At 39.9% G+C, this 21,113-nt stretch overlaps 1 protein-coding gene across 1 annotated transcript; it reads left to right on the top strand.

Annotated features, from left to right (window-relative positions):
• The first annotated feature begins 961 nt into the window (after positions 1-961).
• On the top strand, positions 962-20,348 carry LOC117349670 (olfactory receptor 2A25-like). The gene is made up of 5 exons (XM_033923263.1): positions 962-1,042; positions 1,255-2,148; positions 19,876-19,949; positions 20,055-20,125; positions 20,221-20,348. The coding sequence occupies exons 1-5, from the start codon at positions 962-964 to the stop codon at positions 20,346-20,348; spliced, it is 1,248 nt and encodes a 415-aa protein (XP_033779154.1).
• The last annotated feature ends 765 nt before the right edge of the window (positions 20,349-21,113 follow it).

The raw sequence follows: 21,113 nt of genomic DNA, 5'->3' as shown, positions 1-21,113 counted from the left end.
GGTCAAGTATGTTGTGGACGTTGTCAGCGGTACCCTTATGCATTGACAAGTGACACCTGGATTCATCCACAGTCAGGCAAAGTGTACCACACCAAAACAAAAACTGATTGTAAATCATCAGACGTCATTTATGACTTCCAATGACCTTGCCCCAAACTATACATTGGGCGCAAAACGCGTGCTATCAATATTAGACTAAATGAGCACAAATCTAGGGTACACACTCATTGAAACTGCTCCATTGATACGTCATTTGACACTTCTTAAACACACCATAGAAGATCTACATTTCAGCTGCCTACCTTGGCGTGAATCGCAGCTTGGTAGTGACTTTAGCCCACCTAACACCACTTCCAGTGTTGGCCACACTAACTTTGGTGTTCCACAGCCTAAAGTTCCTATTTCAGCACCAATGTTTCTGACTGCATTTTTCAATTACTTAGGCATCGGCAGGGCACCTACCAATACCTAAGTTTAGACACTAGTTATAGAATTTTCCCCTAAATGAAATAAGATCACATTCTTTTCAACTGCCCAGAATTTAGGAAATTGGTTGGTTGCACTGAGAACATTTGAGCAACTCTTTGTAATACAGTGTCACTATAATAATTATGAAACAACTAATAATACACATCAGAACATTCAAATAATATAGATATGATGTTAATGCTTTTCTATAATACAACGGTTAATAGATAGGGCAAGATGGGTGGTGCAGGGTCCATTGGGATAAACAGATAGTTAAGATGTTTATACAGTTAAACAAGGTATAAGGAACTGATTTAGTTACAGTGTGTATCACCTGCTTCCTGAAATAGAGGTAGTCTGGATTTAGATGTAGCCCCTCCAGGAGTTAATCCCAGAATGTGAGAAGACTCACTAGTGGGTATTACAGCCTGCGATTTTGTTTTCTCTCTTGCTATTTGAACTTTCATTTCATATTTTCAGCCATAATTCCCAGATGGACCTACAAAGAGTATATCCAGGTCCTACAGATGGTTATCAGATCAGAGATTATAGGAAGCCTTGTCTTATTTTACAGGTAAGAAAATATATGTATTTATTTATTAAAAGTTCTTTCATACTGCCTACAGGTTAATTAAAGAAGCAATCAAGCTAAATCATTTGCATTAGTGAGCTGCAGGATTAATAAAACCAAAATCATTATTTGCAACAATTTATAGAATATGAACATTGGCATCTAATTTCTCCATAGCCCTGGATGTAAAAATCTTCATTTTCTTTGTTTCACAGAATCAAATGGAAAAGGTAAATTTTACTACCTTGACAGAATTTATCATTTTGGGGTTCCCAGAATTCCCAGAGCTGCAGGTACCTCTCTTCTTTCTGTTTCTATTGATTTACCTGATCATCCTGATGGGGAACCTCACTATTATCACTATCGTGTGCCTAGACTCTCACTTGCATACCCCGATGTACTTTTTCCTCAGTAACTTGTCCTTTCTTGACATCTCCTGCACTTCAGTTACTCTTCCTAAACTGTTGGATATCTTGCTAAGAAATAACCATCATATTTCTGTGAATGGGTGTTTTACACAGATGTATTTTTTTCTGTCTCTGGCTAGTAATGAATTTTTAATTCTTTCAGTCATGGCCTATGACCGTTATGTTGCTATATGTCATCCCTTGTGTTACCATTTGATCATGAATCCTAAAGTTTGCATCCTGTTAAGCACAGGCTCATGGATCTTATGTCTTGCGATGCCTGCATTTTATTTTATTTTCCTTCTTCAATTTTCCTTTTGTCACTCCAATGAGATTAATCATTTTTTCTGTGATATTACAGCATTATTAAAGCTTTCTTGCAGCAGCACCTCTTCTCTTCAATGTATAGTTTATATTTTTGGAGGATTTGTAGCATGCCCTTGCTTTATATCAACCCTTACATCTTACGTCTACATCATCTCCAACATCCTGAGGATCCGTTCCACAGAGGGGAGACGTAAAGCCTTCTCTACCTGCTCCTCCCACCTCACAGTTGTATGTCTCTTCTATTTGACTCTGATGTGTTTATATATGAGACCTTCATCTATGCAATCAATAGATATAAACAAATTCATTGCAATTTTGCATAATACTTTAATACCTATGTTTAACCCTGTAATTTACAGCCTGAAAAACAAAGATGTAAAAAATGCCTTGAGGAAATGTTTCTAATAAAAACTATTTAATAATCTCAAAGGATTTTAATTTATATCTGTGAGTTTGATGGAGTAAGATTTATCTTTTTTATTTTTGGGGGGATGGGGGCGGGGCTGATACTAACCGGATTATCTGGCTGGGAATGTTTCCTGGCTTTCTAAATAGCTGAATATCTGGATCTATGGACTGGTCAGTAACTTGTATTAACACATAACATACCTGGTCACTGGCAATATTCATCTTCTGGCTGGCTAAGAACAGCATCCAGATACACCCACATAAAAAGCAGGTCTATTCGATAGAGCCAGGTCGACCTTTTCGGAAATAATTTAAGACCGCTTTGTTCAATAGATTTATTTCCTAGTCAGACAACTCCCCCCCCCCTTTTAAAAACTATTACTCAACATGTTGATACTGCGTATTCTCACTAATTGTATTCTGTATTCACTGACTGCTCAGTGACATCTTCCCTATTTGTACGCTGTAATTCGCTGATTGCACAGCTCTCTTCACTGTGAACCGCCTAGAAGTCACAAGATTATGGCGGTATAGAAAAAATAAAGTTATTATTATTATTATTCTTGGCCACTGGAATGTAGCCAGCCACCAAAATCCAAACTGGAAATTCAATGCCAGTTGCAGGATACCCAGACCTTGAATTTCCATTTTTGATGCACATTGCAGGAGACAGTCGGCTATCTCCCATGAACTGATTGTCAGACGGTTAGGAGTCTACATGTTGGGGGATTCCATAGTGATCTGTCCAAATTTAGGTGAAACCTGGGTTCTTTCCAAAGGAGGGTGATAGCGTACCATCACACTTCTAGTTGTGAAGAGAAGACATGTTCTGTGAGATTCATTGGAATACCAACATCTTTTGATTGAAGCTAAACTAAACTAAACTAAACCTTAAGTTTATATACCGCGTCATCTCCACGGAAGTGGAGCTCGACACGGTTTACAGGAATTAAAAAAGAAAGGAACTCCAATGGGAGGAAGAAGGGCTTGGTAAACAGGAAGGAAAGAGGGGACTTAGAATAATGGAGAGGGTGGGAGTAGTTACATTTTGGAGAAAAGCCAAGTTTTCAGATGTTTTCTGAAGTTTTGGAGGGAGGTCGAACTCCGAAGATGGGCAGTAAAGCTATTCCATAGCTCGGTGATCCTGAAGAGGAGGGATGTTCCAAGTTTTCCTGTGTGGGATATGCCATTTAGAGAGGGGAAGGATAGTTTGAATTTTTGAGTGGATCTGGTGGAGTGAGTACTCGAGAGCCAAGATAGTGGAAAGAGGGGAGGAAGGATGCCGTGAAGAGATTTGAAGGCAAGACAGGCGCATTTGTAGTGAACCCTGAGGATGACTGGGAGCCAGTGAAGCTTAGACAGTAGCGGGGAGACATGGTCAAATTTGCCTTTTGCGAAGATTAGTTTAGCTGCGGTGTTCTAAATCCGTTGAAGTCTGAGAAGACTTTTCTTTGTTAGGCTTAGGTAGATGGAGTTGCAGTAATCTAGTCTGGATAGAATGATGGATTGTACAAGGACAGCGAAATGTTGTTGGTGGAAGCAGGATCTGACTTTTCTTAGCATATGGAGATTGAAAAAGCATTTTTTTACTAGGGAGTTGATGTGGTCGTTAAAGGACAAAGTAGAGTCAATGATGATTCCCAGAACATTGCTAGAGTGCTCGAGCTGCAGATTGCTGACAGCTATAGTACAGCTGGACCACCCTCAACTATGGAAGGGACACCGGTGATGCATACCAAGTATCTCAGACAGAATGTTGGTATCGACCCATTGATTAATACAACTTTGTTTACTTAAGATCTCCTGAATATTTGCTGTGGCTTAATATAATTACACATTATTATTTTGCTAACTGATTTGCTATATTTAAAATATATAGTTTTAGGCTGTCTTCTTTCAATATGATGCATTGGCTTCCAGTAGCCTGCTGAATCAAAGCTTTTTTTTATTATTGTTAAATGTTTATGAAAGGATGGATCACTGTTACTTAGCTGAATTTCTCCTCCACTCCCCCATGTAAATTTTCCTCAGTAACTTGGCTTTCTTTGATATTTCTTGTTCCTAATAAACTCTCCTCCAGTTGCTTGATATCCTTTTAAGAAAGTCTTTGCATTTCTGTGAATTGATGCTTTACACAAATACATTTCATCCTATAGAATTTGTAATGTTTTTGATCATGGCTTAAGACTACTATATTACAGTATGTAATACTCTGTCTTAATATTTAATTATGAATCTTTTAGTTTGTATCCTGATGATCACAGGGGCTTGACTTTAGGGTTTATGTTACCTGGATCTTAAGCTATTCTTTTTCCGCCTCTCATGAGATTAACCATTGCTTAAGTGACAGCACTGCTAGAACTATCTTGCTCCAGCACCTCAATAACTCAAAGCATAGCTTATATTGTGTGTGTGTTTATAGGGTTTCCCAGTTTTGTCTCAACCCTCAAACCGTATGTCTATATCATCTCCAACATCCTGAGGATCTGTTCCTCAGAGGGAAGGTATAAAGCCTTCTCTAGCTCCTTTTACCACCTCATAGTTTTATGCATGTTCTAGTTACTTGTGTTGGTTTTATATATGAGACCATCATCCATCTAATCAATGGATCCAAAATTTAAATTATTACTGTGTTACATAACACTTTAATTCCTATGTGTCTTCCTGTAATTTATAGTTTGAAAAAATAATATAAAAAGCTAAATCAGAAAAGCTGTTTACTGAAAGATATGTATCTAAAAATCTGAAGATTTTCTATTGAAATCTGTGACCCTGATATTCAAAAAATCGAAGGGCCTCTTCTCTTAAAGCGCAGAGAGTTCCTATGAGTGTCGGGAGCAGCGCAGACCATTCAGCGTGGCTCTCTGCCTAAAAACTACTAGTGCAGTTTAATAGAAGAGGGGGTTAGTGTACAAATGTAAAATTTATAGTTTGGGGTTGGTATTCAGATCATGGGCGTCAGCCAGGCTGACTGCCATGACACACAGTCAGCCTAGATATTCAATGCCAGGTCATTTCCAGTGGCAGAAAAAAATTATGGGCAAATTCCTTTTATGTGTAGCTTTTATGTGAAATGGAGATTTGCTGACTTCTTTGAGGAGATCAGGAATCTTCAGCCCTCTTGAATAAAAATCTGCCTTTAAAATGCCCAATAATATATTTCTCTTTTTCAAGGATTTCTTCCTCTAGGGCAGGGGTGCCCATACTTTTTGGGCTTGTGAGCTACTTTTAAAATGACAAAGTCAAAATGATCTACCAACAAATAAAATTTTAAAAAGCCACAAAGCACACTGTACGCAGAGAAAATGTTAATTATCATTTATATTCCGGGGTTTTTCAAAGAGGTCAAGGCAGATGACTCTATGCACTGTCACCTCAGTAACAACCATACAAAAATAGATAAATATGCCCCCCTCCCTTTTTACTAAACCACGATAGCAGTTTTTAGCGCAGGGAGCTACCCTGAATGCCCCACGCTGCTCTCGATGCTCATAGGTTTCCTGCACTAAAAACCGCTATTGCGGTTTAGTAAAAGGGGGCCTTAGTGCTAAATGTAGACAGCAGATATAAATTCTCAAAATGTACACATTTTGATCATTAAATTGAAAATAAAATCATTTTTCCTACCTTTGTTATCTGGTGATTTCATGAGTCTCTGGTTGCACTTTCTTCTTCTGACTGTGCATCCAATATTTCTTCCATTCTTTCAGCCTGTATGCTTCCTCTCTTTCAGACCTCATTCCCTCCCCCAACTTTTTCTTCCTCTCTCCCTGCCCTTGCTTTCTCCCTTCCTCCCTTTCTTTTTTTCTCTCTTCATGCTCCCTATCTTTCTTTCTGTTTTCCTTCTTTCCTTCTGTCTCCCTGCCTGCCCCCTTTCTTTCTTTCTCCCTGCCCTCCCCCAAGCCACTGTCGCCACCATCGGGGAACAGGCCCCCAGACCACTGCTACCCCAAGAGCTCCCTGCTTCCCTGCGTCAAGAGCCAACCACCATTCTTCTCCCCGACGTCAATTCTGCCATCAAAGAGGAAATTCTATGCCAGGCAGAGATATGCTGGCCTGGAACTTCCTCTCCGACGGCAGAATTGATGTCGGGGAGAGGAAGGCTGATCAGGCCAGTAGATTGTGAAGGCAACGTGAGTCTATCACGGAGCCTGGGATGAGCTCCACGATTGACTCACTTTGCCTTTGCGATCTACCGGTCGATCGTGATCGACGTATTGGGCATCCCTGCTCTAGGGTACGTGAAGTATTGTTTACATCAGTGTATCACAAACGGTGTGCTGTGGTACACTCGTGTGACTCAGCAGATTCCAGATGTGCCACGAGATGCCGGAGAGGAGGAGAGGCACCGGTGCTGGCTGACTGTTTATAGGATGTGACTCTTATGGTGAGAGTCACATCTTGTAGTCAGTCAGTCAGCGCCTGTGCCTCTCCTCTTCGACAGCGCCTCTGCTCCTTCTCCTCATCTCTCCTTCTCCAGCACTCCCACACTGGCTGTAATAGGAAGCTCAGGACCGCAGCTTGAGGACATCTACGCATGTACGGATGTCAATGTGATGACATCATTCATGCATGTGTTGCCATTGCATCGACATCTGTGCATTTCCAGGTGTCCTCAAGTCGCATCCGCAAGATTAGTGTGCTGCAGCTTAAAACGTTTGCGACACACTGGTCTATACACATGTTCCTACAATACTGAAGTATCATCATGAGGGCAGGCAATTACTGTGAGTTTAAAGGGGAACTGCCTGCCCCTCCTTATAAAAACGGAATCATTAAAGCACCACAACCAATGGAACATTAGTACTGACTTATTGAGTATTTAAATGTTCTTTCTTTATCTAAAGTGCCTCAGCATATTTACTGTATGTTATGGATGTTACTCAGGATTCTGCTGCTAGATTATGTACTGATAGATATTGTCCTATGGAGCCTTACTTGAAAACACTGCACTGGATTCCAGCAGCCTAGCAAACCAATCTCTAATGTAATTCATTTATTAAATGGGTTTGAAGGGAACTGCAACAATATCGAAATGCAAAAGTGATATTTTGGGTTGATTATAAGAACATATGAATTGCCACTGCTGGGTCAGACCAGTTGTCCATCGTACCCAGCAGTTCCCTCCCGCGGTGGCCCTTAGGTCATAGACCAATGCCCTAACAGACCAGCCTTACCTGCGTACGTTCAGGTTTAGCAGGAACTTGTCTAACTTTGGGCTCCTTTTACGAAGGTGCGTTAGGGCCTTAACGTGTAGAATAGAGCACGCTAAATTCCCACGCACGCTAGCCGCTACTGCCTCCTTTTAAGCAGGCGGTATATTTTTGGCTAGCACGCTCTATAGTGCGTGCTAATCTTCTGCACGCACTGAAACCAGTAGCGCACCTTCGAAAAAGTAGCCCTTTGTCTTGAATTCCTGGAGGGTGTTTTCCCCTATAGCAAGGAATATATGGCTATGTTATGCTGAATATCCCGATCTCCTAATTGGCTGGTAAGTGGTTATGTTGCACAATATAGCCTGACACCACCGATATTCAGTGGCTTGCCAGCTAAGTCCGGCAATCAAAGACAACTGCTATAAAGGGTGGTCTCTCTTTGGCCTTCCAGACTTAGCCAGCAAGTCACTGAATAATGGTATAGCTGGCTATATCCCATCTAGTCAAAAATCGACCAGAAATTCAGTGCTGGTGACCAGATATAGTACCAGAATTTAATTTCAAGTATCACCATGGTCTGAATCTGAGACTTCAGAGACCAGTTGGATAGATGGAATTTGTCTTAATTTTATTGTGGCTGAGACTCAGATCTTGTTTCTATATGAATACACAACAGTTGACATATTCTTTAAGATAAAAATTGGGGCTAGTATGATCTCCATAATATATGTTATTTGACTTAGGGGTTTTGTTAGACTCTAGATTATATGTGAAAGAGTAAGTTACATTACATTACATTACATTAGTGATTTTTATTCCGCTTGTACCTTGCGGTTCAAAGCGGATTACATAAGAAGAGAACTGGACATTTCCAGGATGGTACATGACAATAGAGAATACAGTTTGAGGATAGAGACTTAATAATAGAATGATAGTAAAGACTTAATAACATCGGAAGATGTTTTGGACGGCAGTGTTTTGGTTTCTTAGGGGATGGGGTGAGGGAGGTTAGGTAGATTGTATATGCTTTTTGAACAGCAGTGTTTTGATTTCTTTACGGAATGTCTTGAGGTCTGATGTTGTGGTTAACAATCTGGTGATGGAAGGTTCGAGTTTTGCAGCATGTGTTGCCAGGAGGCTATCATAAAGCTTTTTGCGGTGAGTACCCTTGAGTGGTGGGTATGTGAATGATGTCAGTGTTCTTCTTGTTCTGGTTGGAAGGTTACGGTTTAGGCGGTCATTTAAGTAGGTGGGTGCAGTACCGTTAATTACTTTGAAGAGTAGACAGTATAGTTTGAATTGAATTCTGGCTCGAATCGGTAGCCAGTGTGAGTCTAGGTAGGCATTGGTGATGTGGTCAAATTTTCCGAGTGAGTAAATTAGTCTAAGGGCTGTGTTCTGAACAGTTTGGAGTTTTTTGATCATGTTTGTAGGGCATGGTAGATAAAGGATATTGCAGTAGTCCACGAGACCTAGTACCAGGGATTGTACAATTATCCTGTAGTGTTCTTTGTCAAAGAATTTCCTTATTTTTCTTAAGTTGCGCATTGTGAAGAATGCTTTTTGGGTAGTTTTGTTGATTTGGGTCTGCATAGTGCAGCATCTGTCTATCAGCACTCCCAAGATTCTGAGTGAGGTCTGGATTGGGTATTTGGTTGCTTTAATTTCTAGGTCTGTTATGGATGGGTTTTTGTCCGTTTCAAGCATTAGGAATTTGGTTTTGTCCGAGTTTAGTTTCAGTTTGTGGTTTGTCATCCAATGTAATAAGTGTTTTATAAATTAAGACTAAGTAGGCTTCTTGGGACTACCTTTCAGTGGAGAATGTTAGGCTAGTAATTCAGAGCCTGCTTATCCCATACCTTGACTATTGCAATGGTTTGCTGATTGGCATACCTAAACACATGATGAAATACCTACAGATTACACAAAATGCTGCAGGAAGGACTTACAACAATCCAGTACTGAGACAACTGCAGTGGTTATCAATGCCCCCGTTTGCTGGTCAGCAACTTTTCAATGTTTCCTATCCTGACTCTATGCAATTGACAAAGGCCCTTCAAGATGCAATTCCACCTATCATAGTAGAATGATTCAGTCCATACATTCATAGCATGGTCACCAACAGCTTAACTACAATCTGGTACCAACACTAGGTTTATTTATATTTATGCAAACTTTGGATTGACCACATAGATGCTTTAGTCCCCGTTGCATCTATGATTTGATTGTATTGACCCATCTGCAATCCATAATTATGGGTTTCTGTGTTACTTCAGTTAATCCGATCATTCTAGGGGACTTCAATATTCATTTTGAAGACTCCACCACTACTCTCACTTCAGAACTTCTTACTTTCCTAAATGATCTAGAACTAAGTCCGTTAATAACCGGCCCAACTCATATAGCTGGCCATACCTTGGAGATGGCGTTAATCTCCTCTTCCCAAAGTAATAAGTTTTCAGTACCTTTAATTACACCTGTTCCATGGTCTGACCATTTCTTAATTTCATTCCAAACACTTATTTCAAAGCATCATAGTATTCTAAAACCAAAAACAGTAACTACTAGGAAATATAACAAGTTGAAAGATACCGATATATCGTCCAATTTTCATTTTTCCCTCAAACAATTAGTTAATTTACCCATAGACGAACAAGTACAACTATGGAATCACTCTATTGTCAATCTTCTCAATTCAGTTGCTCCGGAAGTTACTTTTACTATTTCTCCACGTTAACAAAAAAATCCTTGGTATTCTTCAAACTTGATTCTAATCAAAAGACAGTTGCGCTGCCTAGAACAACAATGGAGACATAATAAAACAGCATCCAACTATAATAAATACAAAGAACACGCTCTATATTATAGATCCGAAATCAATAAATCAAAAAAAGATTACTATACCAATCAAATCACTAAAGCTAAAAACTCTTCGGCCTTATATGCAATAGTCAAATCCATAACTACACAGAAAAATGAATCAAATAATCTGTTCTTTTCCTTCAGCAAATGCTCTTGCTGAATTTTTCATTAATAAGGTACAAAAAAATAAGAAAAAAAATTCCAAAAAATGCAATCTCAAATTCCTCCAATGACAGTATAGACCCCACTAGAACAACTATTTTGTCCTTTTCTAGATGTTCACATTTTACCCTTCCTAGCTTAGAGGAAATACAAAAATGTATTAACACACTTAATATAAAAGGAACTAGTATTGAAGTAATTCCTCCCTTCCTATTAAAAAAATTTTATTCTATCTTTGGTCCATTTATCAAGGAGTTAGTTAATTCAAGTCTGTCCTCCAGATCTTTACCCAAAATCTGGAAACAATCAATTATTCATCCAATTATTAAAGATAAATCTGTTAGTACACTAGATCTTTCCAATTATCGCCCCATAGCAAATATACCAGTCATGGCCAAACTAACAGAAAAAAATCGTCTTCCGACAACTTTCGGACTTCGTTGAGAAAACCAATGTTCTTCACCCTAATCAGACTGGCTTTCGTCATTGTCATTCAACTGAATATTCCCTGTTAGGACTTACCACCAAAATACTCTTCCATCTCGACCATCATCGATCTGTTTTACTCTTCTCTTTGGACCTTTCATCAGCATTTGACACCATAGATCACTGCCTACTTTTAAAAAGGCTTCAGGAAATTGGTGTTTCTGATCAGGTTTTGAATTGGTTCACATCTTATTTCAGAGATAGATCTTCTAAAGTAGTTTTCAACAATACTTCATCTGAATACATGTCATGCAAATATGGAATCCCGCAAGGATCTATACTATCTCCTTTACTTTTCAATATTTTTTTATCGCCTCTTCTGACGGTTTCACAATCTATCGGTTTCACTACATTTGCTTACGCGGATGATGTCCAACTTCTCCATTCTATCGATTTAAATAATAAGGAAGAATTAGCTCTCATTAATCCCAAATTGGAAAAAATCAAATCATGGTTGGACGTTAACAAACTTTCATTGAATATCAATAAAACCAAATTAATGATCTTTCCATTAAAAGAAGGTACAACACTTCAGGCGCCATTGAAATTTGAATCTACTCCCATTAAAATTGTTTCAACTTTAAAACTTTTAGGCGTTACTCTTGACAGTAAATTTTCATATCATTCTCATATCAGCACAGTCATCCAGAAATGTTTCTATAGATTAAGAATGATTCGTTCCCTTTCTAAGTTACTGGAAGCTGCCGCATTGAAAACTTTAATTCATTCATTGGTTATTTCGTGTTTAGATTACTGTAATGCCCTCTATAAGGGTATCACAAAAAAGGAGATCAGACGATTACAGATCATTCAAAATACCGCTATTAAAATCATTAACGGGGCAAAGAAATATGATCACGTCACCCCTCTTTTAGTCGACACGCATTGGCTGCCAATCGAATACAGAATTAATTCTAAAATTTTACTTTTAACATTTACAACTAAAATGAATAGCCAACCTGATTTTATTAACAGTCTTTTAATTCCGTACGTAACAACAAAATCCCTTCGTTCCACTTCTCAAAATCTTTTAGTTATACCATCATTAAAATCAATAAATACTTTACGCACCAACAACTTTGCTGTCACTGCCCCTTCACTTTGGAATTTATTGCCTATAAATCTCCGTAACGAATTAGATATAAAACAATTTAAAATAGCACTAAAAACATTTCTATTCCGAGACGCTTTTTGTTAAATGGCCACTTTCTTTCTTTTCCTTTTTCGACAATTTTTTACCTAACCTACTGTTTTAGCCTTTATGACTTACCTATCCTATACTTATTGTAGTTCCTCCCCATCTGCCCTTTTGTTGCTGTATGTTTGAGTAAGTCATTAGTCTCCCCTGTTTTAATATGTTTAATCTGTTTTTGTGTAATTTTATTATGTTAACCGCTTAGAAGTTGGATTAAGCGGTCAAACAAATTTTTAATAAACTTGAAACTTGATTGTAAGGAACATTGCAATTGTATAATATCCTTGGTTTTGATTTATTTGTAAGTGATACCTTTAACTGTAAAATATTCTTGATTTATTTTATTTATACATTTAGGGGTAAAATCCAATAAAAATATTTTAAAAATGAAATGAATGTATTTATTTAAAAATTTATATACCACCTAGAATCTATCAAACATTGCTAAGCTTAAAAGATCAATAAACTTCACGGACCACTCTAGTTATAGACCAATAGCTAATCTCCCTTATATAGGTAAAATCACAGAAAACAAATAGCCTTTTCTCACCTATCAGAATTTTTAGAGCATACTGTGGTGTAGTGCTTAAAGCTATAGCCTCAACACCCTGCAATTGTGGGTTCAAGCCCATACTACTCTTTGTGACCCTGGATAAGTTACCTTATCCCTTCATTGCCCCCGATACATTAGATAGATAGTGAGCCTGCCAGGACAGGGGAAAATGCTTGCATACCTCAATAAATTCATATAAACTGTTCTGAGCTCCATAGTTCTTCCAACAGACCTATGGCTAGTGTTGGATAAGAACCCAAGAATAGCCTTACTGGGTCAGACAATTGTCCATCTAGCCCAGTATCCTAAATTCACAGAAGCCAATCCATGTCACAAGTACCTGGCAAAACGCCAAATAGTAGCAGCATTCCATGCCACTGATCCAGGGCAGGCAGTAGCTTCCCCCATTTTCGTCTCAACAGCAGACTCTGGACTTTTCCTCCAGGAACTTGTCCAAACCTTTTTAAAAACAGCTAGATTAACCGCTCTTACCACATCCTCTGGCAACACATTCCAGAGCTTATCTATTCTGAGTAAAAAAAAATATTTCCTCCTATTGGTTTTAAAAGTATTACTCTGTAACTTAATCGAGTGTATCCTAGCCTTTGTAAATCTTAATGCAGTAAAAAAAAAATCTATGAAATAATAAAGCCCTCTTTTACTAAGGAGCGTTAACCGATTAGTGTGCGCTAATCGGTTAGCGCACCTTAGTAAAAGAGGGGGTAAGTCTACAATAAAACCGGTATTTTGCAATTAAGACTAACTAAGGGCCCCTTTTACAAAGTCACAGTAGCGACTGCTGCTGTGGCAATCGCTCCAAAGCCTATAGGGATTTAATTGGCATCGGAACATTTGTCACAAAGCAGCCACTACCTCAGCTTTATAAAAAGGGGAGTAGTTTAAAAAACTACCTTCCAGTGGAGAATTTTAGGCTAGTAATTCAAAGCCTGATTATATCATGCCTTGAATATTGTAATGGCTTGATGATTGGCATATATAAAAACACGATAAAAGCCCTACAGGTTGCAAAAAATGCGACAGGAAGGGTGACTTCAATGTAATCCCAATGGGCTCACATCACTCCAGTACTGGGACCTGCATGTCTAGTTTTAGAGGCAGATACTTAAAGGGTAATATGAAGTCTCAGATCCGCATATTTTAGTTTGTGGCTTATAACTTGTTGATCATTCAATAAGGATTCTTTTACTGTTTGTGATTTTGAGGCATGCATTACTGATTTTAACTATGCATATATATTTTCTAAGCCACATAGAATTTTAGATTATGCAGAATATAAATATTACAATCAATCAATTGCATTTGGGGTCTATCCCCCCAACACATATTAATCTCAACTGGCTAGATAGGAAGAGCCATTTTGGAATTTATCTCCAATCATTTACATGGGGACACCAGGAAATACTTCTTCACCGAAAGGGTAATTGATAAATGGAATGGTCTTCCACGCCAGGTAGTTGAGGCCAGTTGAGGCTCGACTTCAAGGGACGATGGGACCGTCAGGTGGGGTCGCTCCAGAGGAATGCTTAAAAGACGGTTTCTCGAGGAGGGAGGGTTCTTGAGTGGGCAGACTTGATGGGCCGTCGGCCCGTTTCTGCCGTCATACTCTATGTTTCTATATTACTAGGTTACTAATCATGCAAAACACAATTTTTTCTTCTCTTGTTTACTCTTTCACATTTTCTGCCTCGGGGATCAGTTCCCAAATGGACAGACAGAGCATATAAATGTTCAGGTTCTGATGAAGACGATTAGTTCAGAGATAATTGACAACCATTTGCTATTTGAAAGGTAAGAAAATAAGCACACCATTAATTGTAGTAGTATTATTAGATTAACTGAAACAAATTCAGTGTCTACAGGGTTGCATGCAAAATTAAAATAAGATATAGAAGAACACCATATCCATCTGGTGTGATATAACATGAGCTGAGTTGAGGTCACCGGCTGGTAATATTTATTGGATGGTGGTATGGGTGAAATAGGGGTGGGGGCAGAGGGTGAGGGGAATATAGTAACATAGTAGATGACGGCAGATAAAGACCCGAATGGTCCTTCTAGTCTGCCCAACCTGATTCAATCTAAAAATTCATCGGGTTTTTTTTTTTCTTCTTCTTCTTAGCTATTTCTGGGCAAGAATCCAAAGCTCTGTCCAGTACTGTTCTTAGGTTCCAACTATTGAAGTCTCCGTCAAAACTCACTCCAGTCCATCTACACCAGGGGTGGGCAACTCCAGTCCTCAAGGGCCAGAATCCAGTCGGGTCCTCAGGATTTCCCCAATGAATTTGCATGAGATCTAAAGATTATGGTGGTATAGAAAAATAAAGTTATTATTATCTAGTTGCATGCACTGCTTTCAATGCATATTCATTGGGGAAAAATATGAGGTGATGTCAAGGGTCTGTAGAATAAGGATTGACAAGTTTATTAGAGGAGGTAAGAAAGGTTTAATAGACAGAGCTTGTAAGAAAAAAAGGGATTGGGGAGGTTTTTGAGGTGATGGTGGAGCAGTCACGGGATTGGTTTGATGTTTGTGGCATATTGGAGAGAGTTTTGTGAACAAAGGAAGAGTAGAGTAGTTTATTCAGGAAAAAAATATTCTCTTTAGAGTATTAATTATTTCTAAAAATATTATTTTTCATTAGGATTTAAATGTTATGAGTTTCGGTTTGTTTTGAGTAAGGGATTTCTTACCTGTTAACCTTCTCTGTGTCTGTGTTGTTAGTCAGGGCAGGCTATTTTGTCTGTCAGGCTGCTGGATTTTGTTGCCCGGGGGGGCAGACGCTGCAATGGAGAGTGGCAGTTTGGCCTGTTTTGTGGAGGTTTGATGGCCTGGCAGCACAACAGTCCCCTGTGAGGATCAGCAATTAGCGGTGGGCTGCCACTGGGTGAGTTGTCTGCACAAGCATGGGTAAAGAGTGAGGGAGATGGTGTGTTAAAGGTGAAAGAGTGAGGGAGATTGTGTGTGAAAGGTGTTTGTTCGATAATGTACGATGTGTGAGAGAGGGATTTACCTGTTTGGATTGTTTTTGTGTGGCTCAGGGAGGTCTTTCTGTTGAGGTGCAGGCTGATTGGGGGGAGCTGATAGGTCTTTAGTTCACTGGGGTAGTGGCTGGCTGGTCCATGTGCCGTACTGTTGGGCACTTCTGAAAAGGTGTGGAGGCTTTGATGCTGAATTCTGGTGTTGGAGGTAAGAAGGGAGTTGGGAGGTGCTGAGGCTGCATTCGGATGTTTGTTTTAACAGCTGGCAGAGTTGTGGCTTCGTGACCTTCACGAGTTTGGTGCTCCCGTTGCTGGGAACTGAGGAACACTGTTGGCTACCTTTGCTACAGTCGTGTGCTCAGCAGCTGCATGGTTGTAAAGCTTTGCCATTTTTGCAGCATCATGCTTTTAAATTTTGTTTGGAGTGTCAATTGGGGCTATCTTCCTAATTCTCCTTTTGTGCTGTGGTCTTCCTGAGCCTCTTAGGTCTTCCCATGCCTGGTATTTTTTTCTGTGGTGATTCAGCACAGTGTCAGCTGTCATGATTCAATGGCTTAGGTGGAGAGCACCTGTGTTTCAGGTGCATTCATATTGTGTACGTGTGGTGTTTTTCTGGATGTGTGTAAGAACATAAGAATTGCTGCTGCTGGGACAGATCAGTGGTCAATTGTGCCCAGCAGTCCGCTCCCATGGCAGCCTTTAGATCAAAGACCAGTGCCCTAACTAAGTCTAGCTTAATCTGCGTACATTCTCCCCTATGACAGACTCCGGAAGAGCGTTCCAGATTTCTACCACTCTCTGGGTGAAGAAGAACTTCCTTATGTTTGTTCGGAATCTATCCCCTTTTAACTTTAGAGAGTGCCCTCTCGTTTTCCCTACCTTGGAGAGGGTGAACAATCTGTCTTTATCTACTAAGTCTATTTATTTCTTGAATGTTTCGATCATGTCCCCTATCAGTCTCCTCTTTTCAAGGAAGAAGAGGTCCAGTTTCTCCAATCTCTCACTGTACGGCAACTCCTCCAGCCCCTTAACCATTTTGGTCGCTCTTCTCTGGATTCTTTTGAGTAGTATTGTGTCCTTCTTCATGTACAGCGACCAGTGCTGGACGCAGTATTCCAGGTGGGGGCGTACCATGGCCCAGTATAGCAGCATGATAACCTTCTCTGATCTGTTTGTGATCCCCTTCTTAATCATTCCTAGCATTCTGTTCGCCCTTTTCACCACTGCCGTGCGGACGGCTTCATCGATTTGTTGACCAGTACTCCCAAGTCTCTTTCCTGGGGGTCTCTCTGAGTACTGCACCGGACATCCTGTATTTGTGTATAAGATTTTTGTTACCGCCATGCATCACCTTACACTTATCCATGTTAAACCTCATATGCCATGTTGTGGCCCATTTTTCGAGCATGTTTATGTCACATTGCAGGTCTTCGTAATCCTTCTGTGTCTTTACTACTCTGAATAACTTCATATCGTCTGCAAATTTTATCACCAATTTCCAGGTTGTTTATAAATATGTTGAAGAATGCGGATCTAAGCATCGAACCCTGTGGCACTCCACTCATGACACTTTTTCAGTCCAAGTATTGTCCATTTACCCCCCACTCTCTGTTTCCTATCCTCCAACCAGCTTTTAATCTACGTGAGTATTTTACCCTCGATTCCATGGCTCTCAATTTTTCGAAGTAGTCATTCATGCGGGATCTTGTGTTAGGGGAAAATACATTTGTTGGTGTCTATGTGGAAGGTGGGGATCGTTGTAGTAAAGTTGAGGGTTTGGTTTGTTTATACTGGGGATGGCACTTAGAAAAAAAAAATTTCAGACCGGGTGCAGGAGATTGCTGAGGTGACCCATGGTATTCTAGACATAGTTGGTAATGGGCCCATGTGGGATGAAGCCATAGTGGATTTAGTGTTTTTAAAAGGGAAATTGTCTATGGTGTTAGTAGTTAAGTAGTGAACAAACCTGAACAAAGTTATTGTAAGGGTAACAATCCATTGTGTATGTAATGTATAGGAAATACTGAGTGGAGTAAAGTGGAAAGGGTTGAAGTGAATCGCTTGGATTGGCCACTGTGAGAATGGGCTACTTGGCTTGATGGACCATTGGTCTGACCCAGTAAGGCTATTCTTATGTTCTTATTCCAAAACTATTAGGACTAGGGGGCATGCAATGAAGCTAGTATGTAATAGATTTACAACAAACCAGAGAAATATTTTTTCATACAACTGTGATTAATCTATGGAATTTGTTGCAAGAGAATGATGTGAAATCAGTTAGCGTAGTGGAATTTTGAAAAGATTTGGGTACTTTCCTAAAAGAGAAGTACTTAGGGCCTTATTGAGATGGCTGGGGGAAATCCTCTGCTTATTCATTTGATAAGCAGCATAAACTCTGTTTTATTACTAGGGCATGCAATTTGCATTATGGGATCTAGCTAGGTTCTTAGGACCTGGTTTAGCCATTGTTGACAACAGAATACTGTTCTTGATGGACTTTTGGTCTGTCCTAGTATCACAATTCTTATGTTCTTCTGTTCATATGAGGTCCAAGGCATCAGAGGCAATATTGGATAGAGTTAAGGGTGGGGGGTGGGGGTTGGTCGAGTAGTCTGGAAAGCAAAGATAGAGATGGAAAGATAAATAGCTGCCATGGTAATGATGGGGGTCAATACATTTTTAGATTTATTAGGGATAGAAAGATGTGCAAAAGTGGCATTGTGGACCTCAAGGGTACATGGGAGCCATAGGTAGCAGCTGATAAAGAGACAGCTGGCTTCTTCACTAATATTTTCTGTTCTGGATTCACAGCTGAAGTGTTGGGAGAGGGTGTACAATTACCTCAAGTTACTGGGACAGGAGGTGTGATTGACCTTGATTGATTTTCAGAGGCTTGGGTTTGTGTAGGTTCATTAGAATTATGGGTGGATACCATGAAGGGAATGGATGGCACATCCAAGGGTACTGCGGAAATTTGGGGGTAGTTCTGGTGACTCTGCTGACTGATCTTCTCACTGTTTCTTTAGAGTCAGGAGGATGTAGTTTCTCTCCACAACAAATGGAGGGAAGGCAGCAGTAGGGATATACAGGCCAGTAAGTCTGACTTATTTGGTAACTCAATAGAAACACTTTTACAACAGAGCATGGGGATTCACTAGAGGTGAGTCTGGTTAGACAAATCTGTTTACTTTCTTTGGGTGATCTTGGCTTTAGATATGTGTGGTATATTTGTTGTATCTTGATTTTAACCATTTTTACCATTATTAAATACTCTCAGTATTCTCAGTATTGGGGGCTCCACTGGTGGTATGGGGCAGAACTAGTTGGTCAGTAAAGTGTCAGTGGGTTGTGGTCCCAGGAGATGGTTTTGCCAAGGGAGATCTTCCTGGTAGTGTGCTTGAAAGTTAGGTATTGAGCTTGTTCTTTTCATAATTTTGTAAGTGGGATTGCTGTATGGTTGTTAAGTAAGATTTGCCTTTTTGTGGAGGATGGCAAATCGGTAATGGACTAGATAATGCTGATGATGTGCCTGACCTGAGGATGGGCTTAAGTGAATTTGTACAATGGTTTCATATTGTATGGCTCAAATCTCATGCTCATAAATGCCAGGTCATGTATTTGAGTTGCCAAACCACAAGGGCACAGTACAGTTAAGGTATGAAGACCTTGGTGTATGAATGAGGAGTACGGGTTGGATGTGATGGTATGTGATGATCTTCAGGAAGCAACCAGGTTGTAACAGTGTTAGAACAAGCTAGGTAGACATTTGGGTATGGCCAGCAGGACAATGGAGGTTTGCTGCACCTCTCTAAGATTTTTGGTGAGACCTCATTGTGAATTTTGTGTATATTTAGGTTTAGTTCATGGAAGGCTACTACAAGGGTCAGTGATCTATGGCATATGGGAACGGAGATTATGATCTCCATCTGTATACTTTGAGGAAGGGAGTTAAATACCTATGTGACCTAACTAGGCATGAGATGAGTCTCCTTTTATTAGACAGCAATTCCAGAGTAAGAGGGCAAGGGATGCAGTGTAGCAGTGATGGGCTCTGCTGTGCTGTATGGCACTACGTGGTTACAGAAGGCGAGGTAGATGCGTGGAATAGTTTTGGAATTCCAGTAAGTGTAGGAGTAGTAGATGCATGGAATAATTTATGTATTGGAAAAGGCATAGGATAGTAACATGGGCTCTCTGGGAGAGAGGGGAAATTATTTGTTGCTGTGGAGGGGTATACTGATTTTGTCTTTTGGTCTTTATATGCCCTTATGCTTTTCTAGGTGGCTTTGTTTGTGTCCTCGGACTGGGTTACAAGGAACTGCAAGGAGCTAGCTAGGATCTGGGAGACAAACTGGTTTGTTTGACTCATTTTCTGCAATTTAGGGTGCCAGAGGTGAGTTGCTCCTTTCTCATAAGGAGAAGCCACTTGTTCAATTAGTACTGTCTGGTTTGTTTGTAGGATGAGTTTTGGGGATGGTTCACCGGACATTTGCTTGCGTTGGAATTTAATTGAAGTTGTGAGGGAATTAGGTACTGAAGTTGTTTGTGGGTACATGTGATCCTGTGTCCTGGCGCAGGGTTTACTTGTTTTTTTTATATGAGGGTTTGGTGATATTTGTTTGCAGTATTGCCTGATATGTGCACTTCATGGTTTGTAGTTGTGCTCTGGCAGTTAGCCTTTTTGCAGCACTTGGCAGCTTGTCAAGTGGGTGAGCTGGCAACTTCTCAACCTGCTATTGTGTTCACGGGGTAGCTTCTGGAAGATGTTGGGTTGACTGCAGGTTAAAAACCACTACATATTCCCTGGTCACCTACTTTGCAAGGATCATAAATTTGGATTCTTTTGTACATGTGTGAAGAGTAACGAGAATGCACAGTATCTTGTGCTGGGGAGGATTTCTTAGCTGCTTCTGATTCTAGTAGGGCATGGACTATGGATTGTATGGTTGGGTATCTGGAGCATTTGTTGGGAGTAACTCTAGCTAATCCTTTTTCAAGCAAAGGCATATTTCCTATTCTGCTTTACTTTTGGTTCTTTTGGTGGGTTGTGACATTTGTTCAGCAAAGGGAGATACTGTCCATGAGGTGGGATCTGTTGTCTGCTGTCTGTGTTTTATCTAATGCTCCCTTCCCATACACACACAAACCTTATGTTTGGTCCTCTATGTTTCTTTCATGGAGTGTGTAAAGAGGATTGGGACATGGATGTTCTTGAGTGGTTGCGTAAATGGATTAATACTGAGATTTTGTAGTTACAAATAGCTTTTGGCGGTTTAGTGGTATCCCATGAGTTGATAACTGTCTTTCCTGGATGTTATTATCCTGATGCTGTCTATCTTCCAGGAATAGGTTTGGCCAATTAGGATTTGCTGAAGAATTGGAGAATTGTTTTAAAGCTGTTGGCAGCAGCTTATGTAGTGGGGAGCGGTGACAAGCTTGAGGCTATCACCGCTTGTGGCAAAAAATGGGGTTTAGCCCAGTTAGATCTGGGAGATGAGCAGATAATAAATAAATAAAT

Source organism: Geotrypetes seraphini, chromosome 16 (assembly GCF_902459505.1).
Source record: "Geotrypetes seraphini chromosome 16, aGeoSer1.1, whole genome shotgun sequence".
NCBI lineage: Eukaryota > Metazoa > Chordata > Amphibia > Gymnophiona > Dermophiidae > Geotrypetes > Geotrypetes seraphini.
This window is presented reverse-complemented; position numbering and strand designations above follow the sequence as displayed.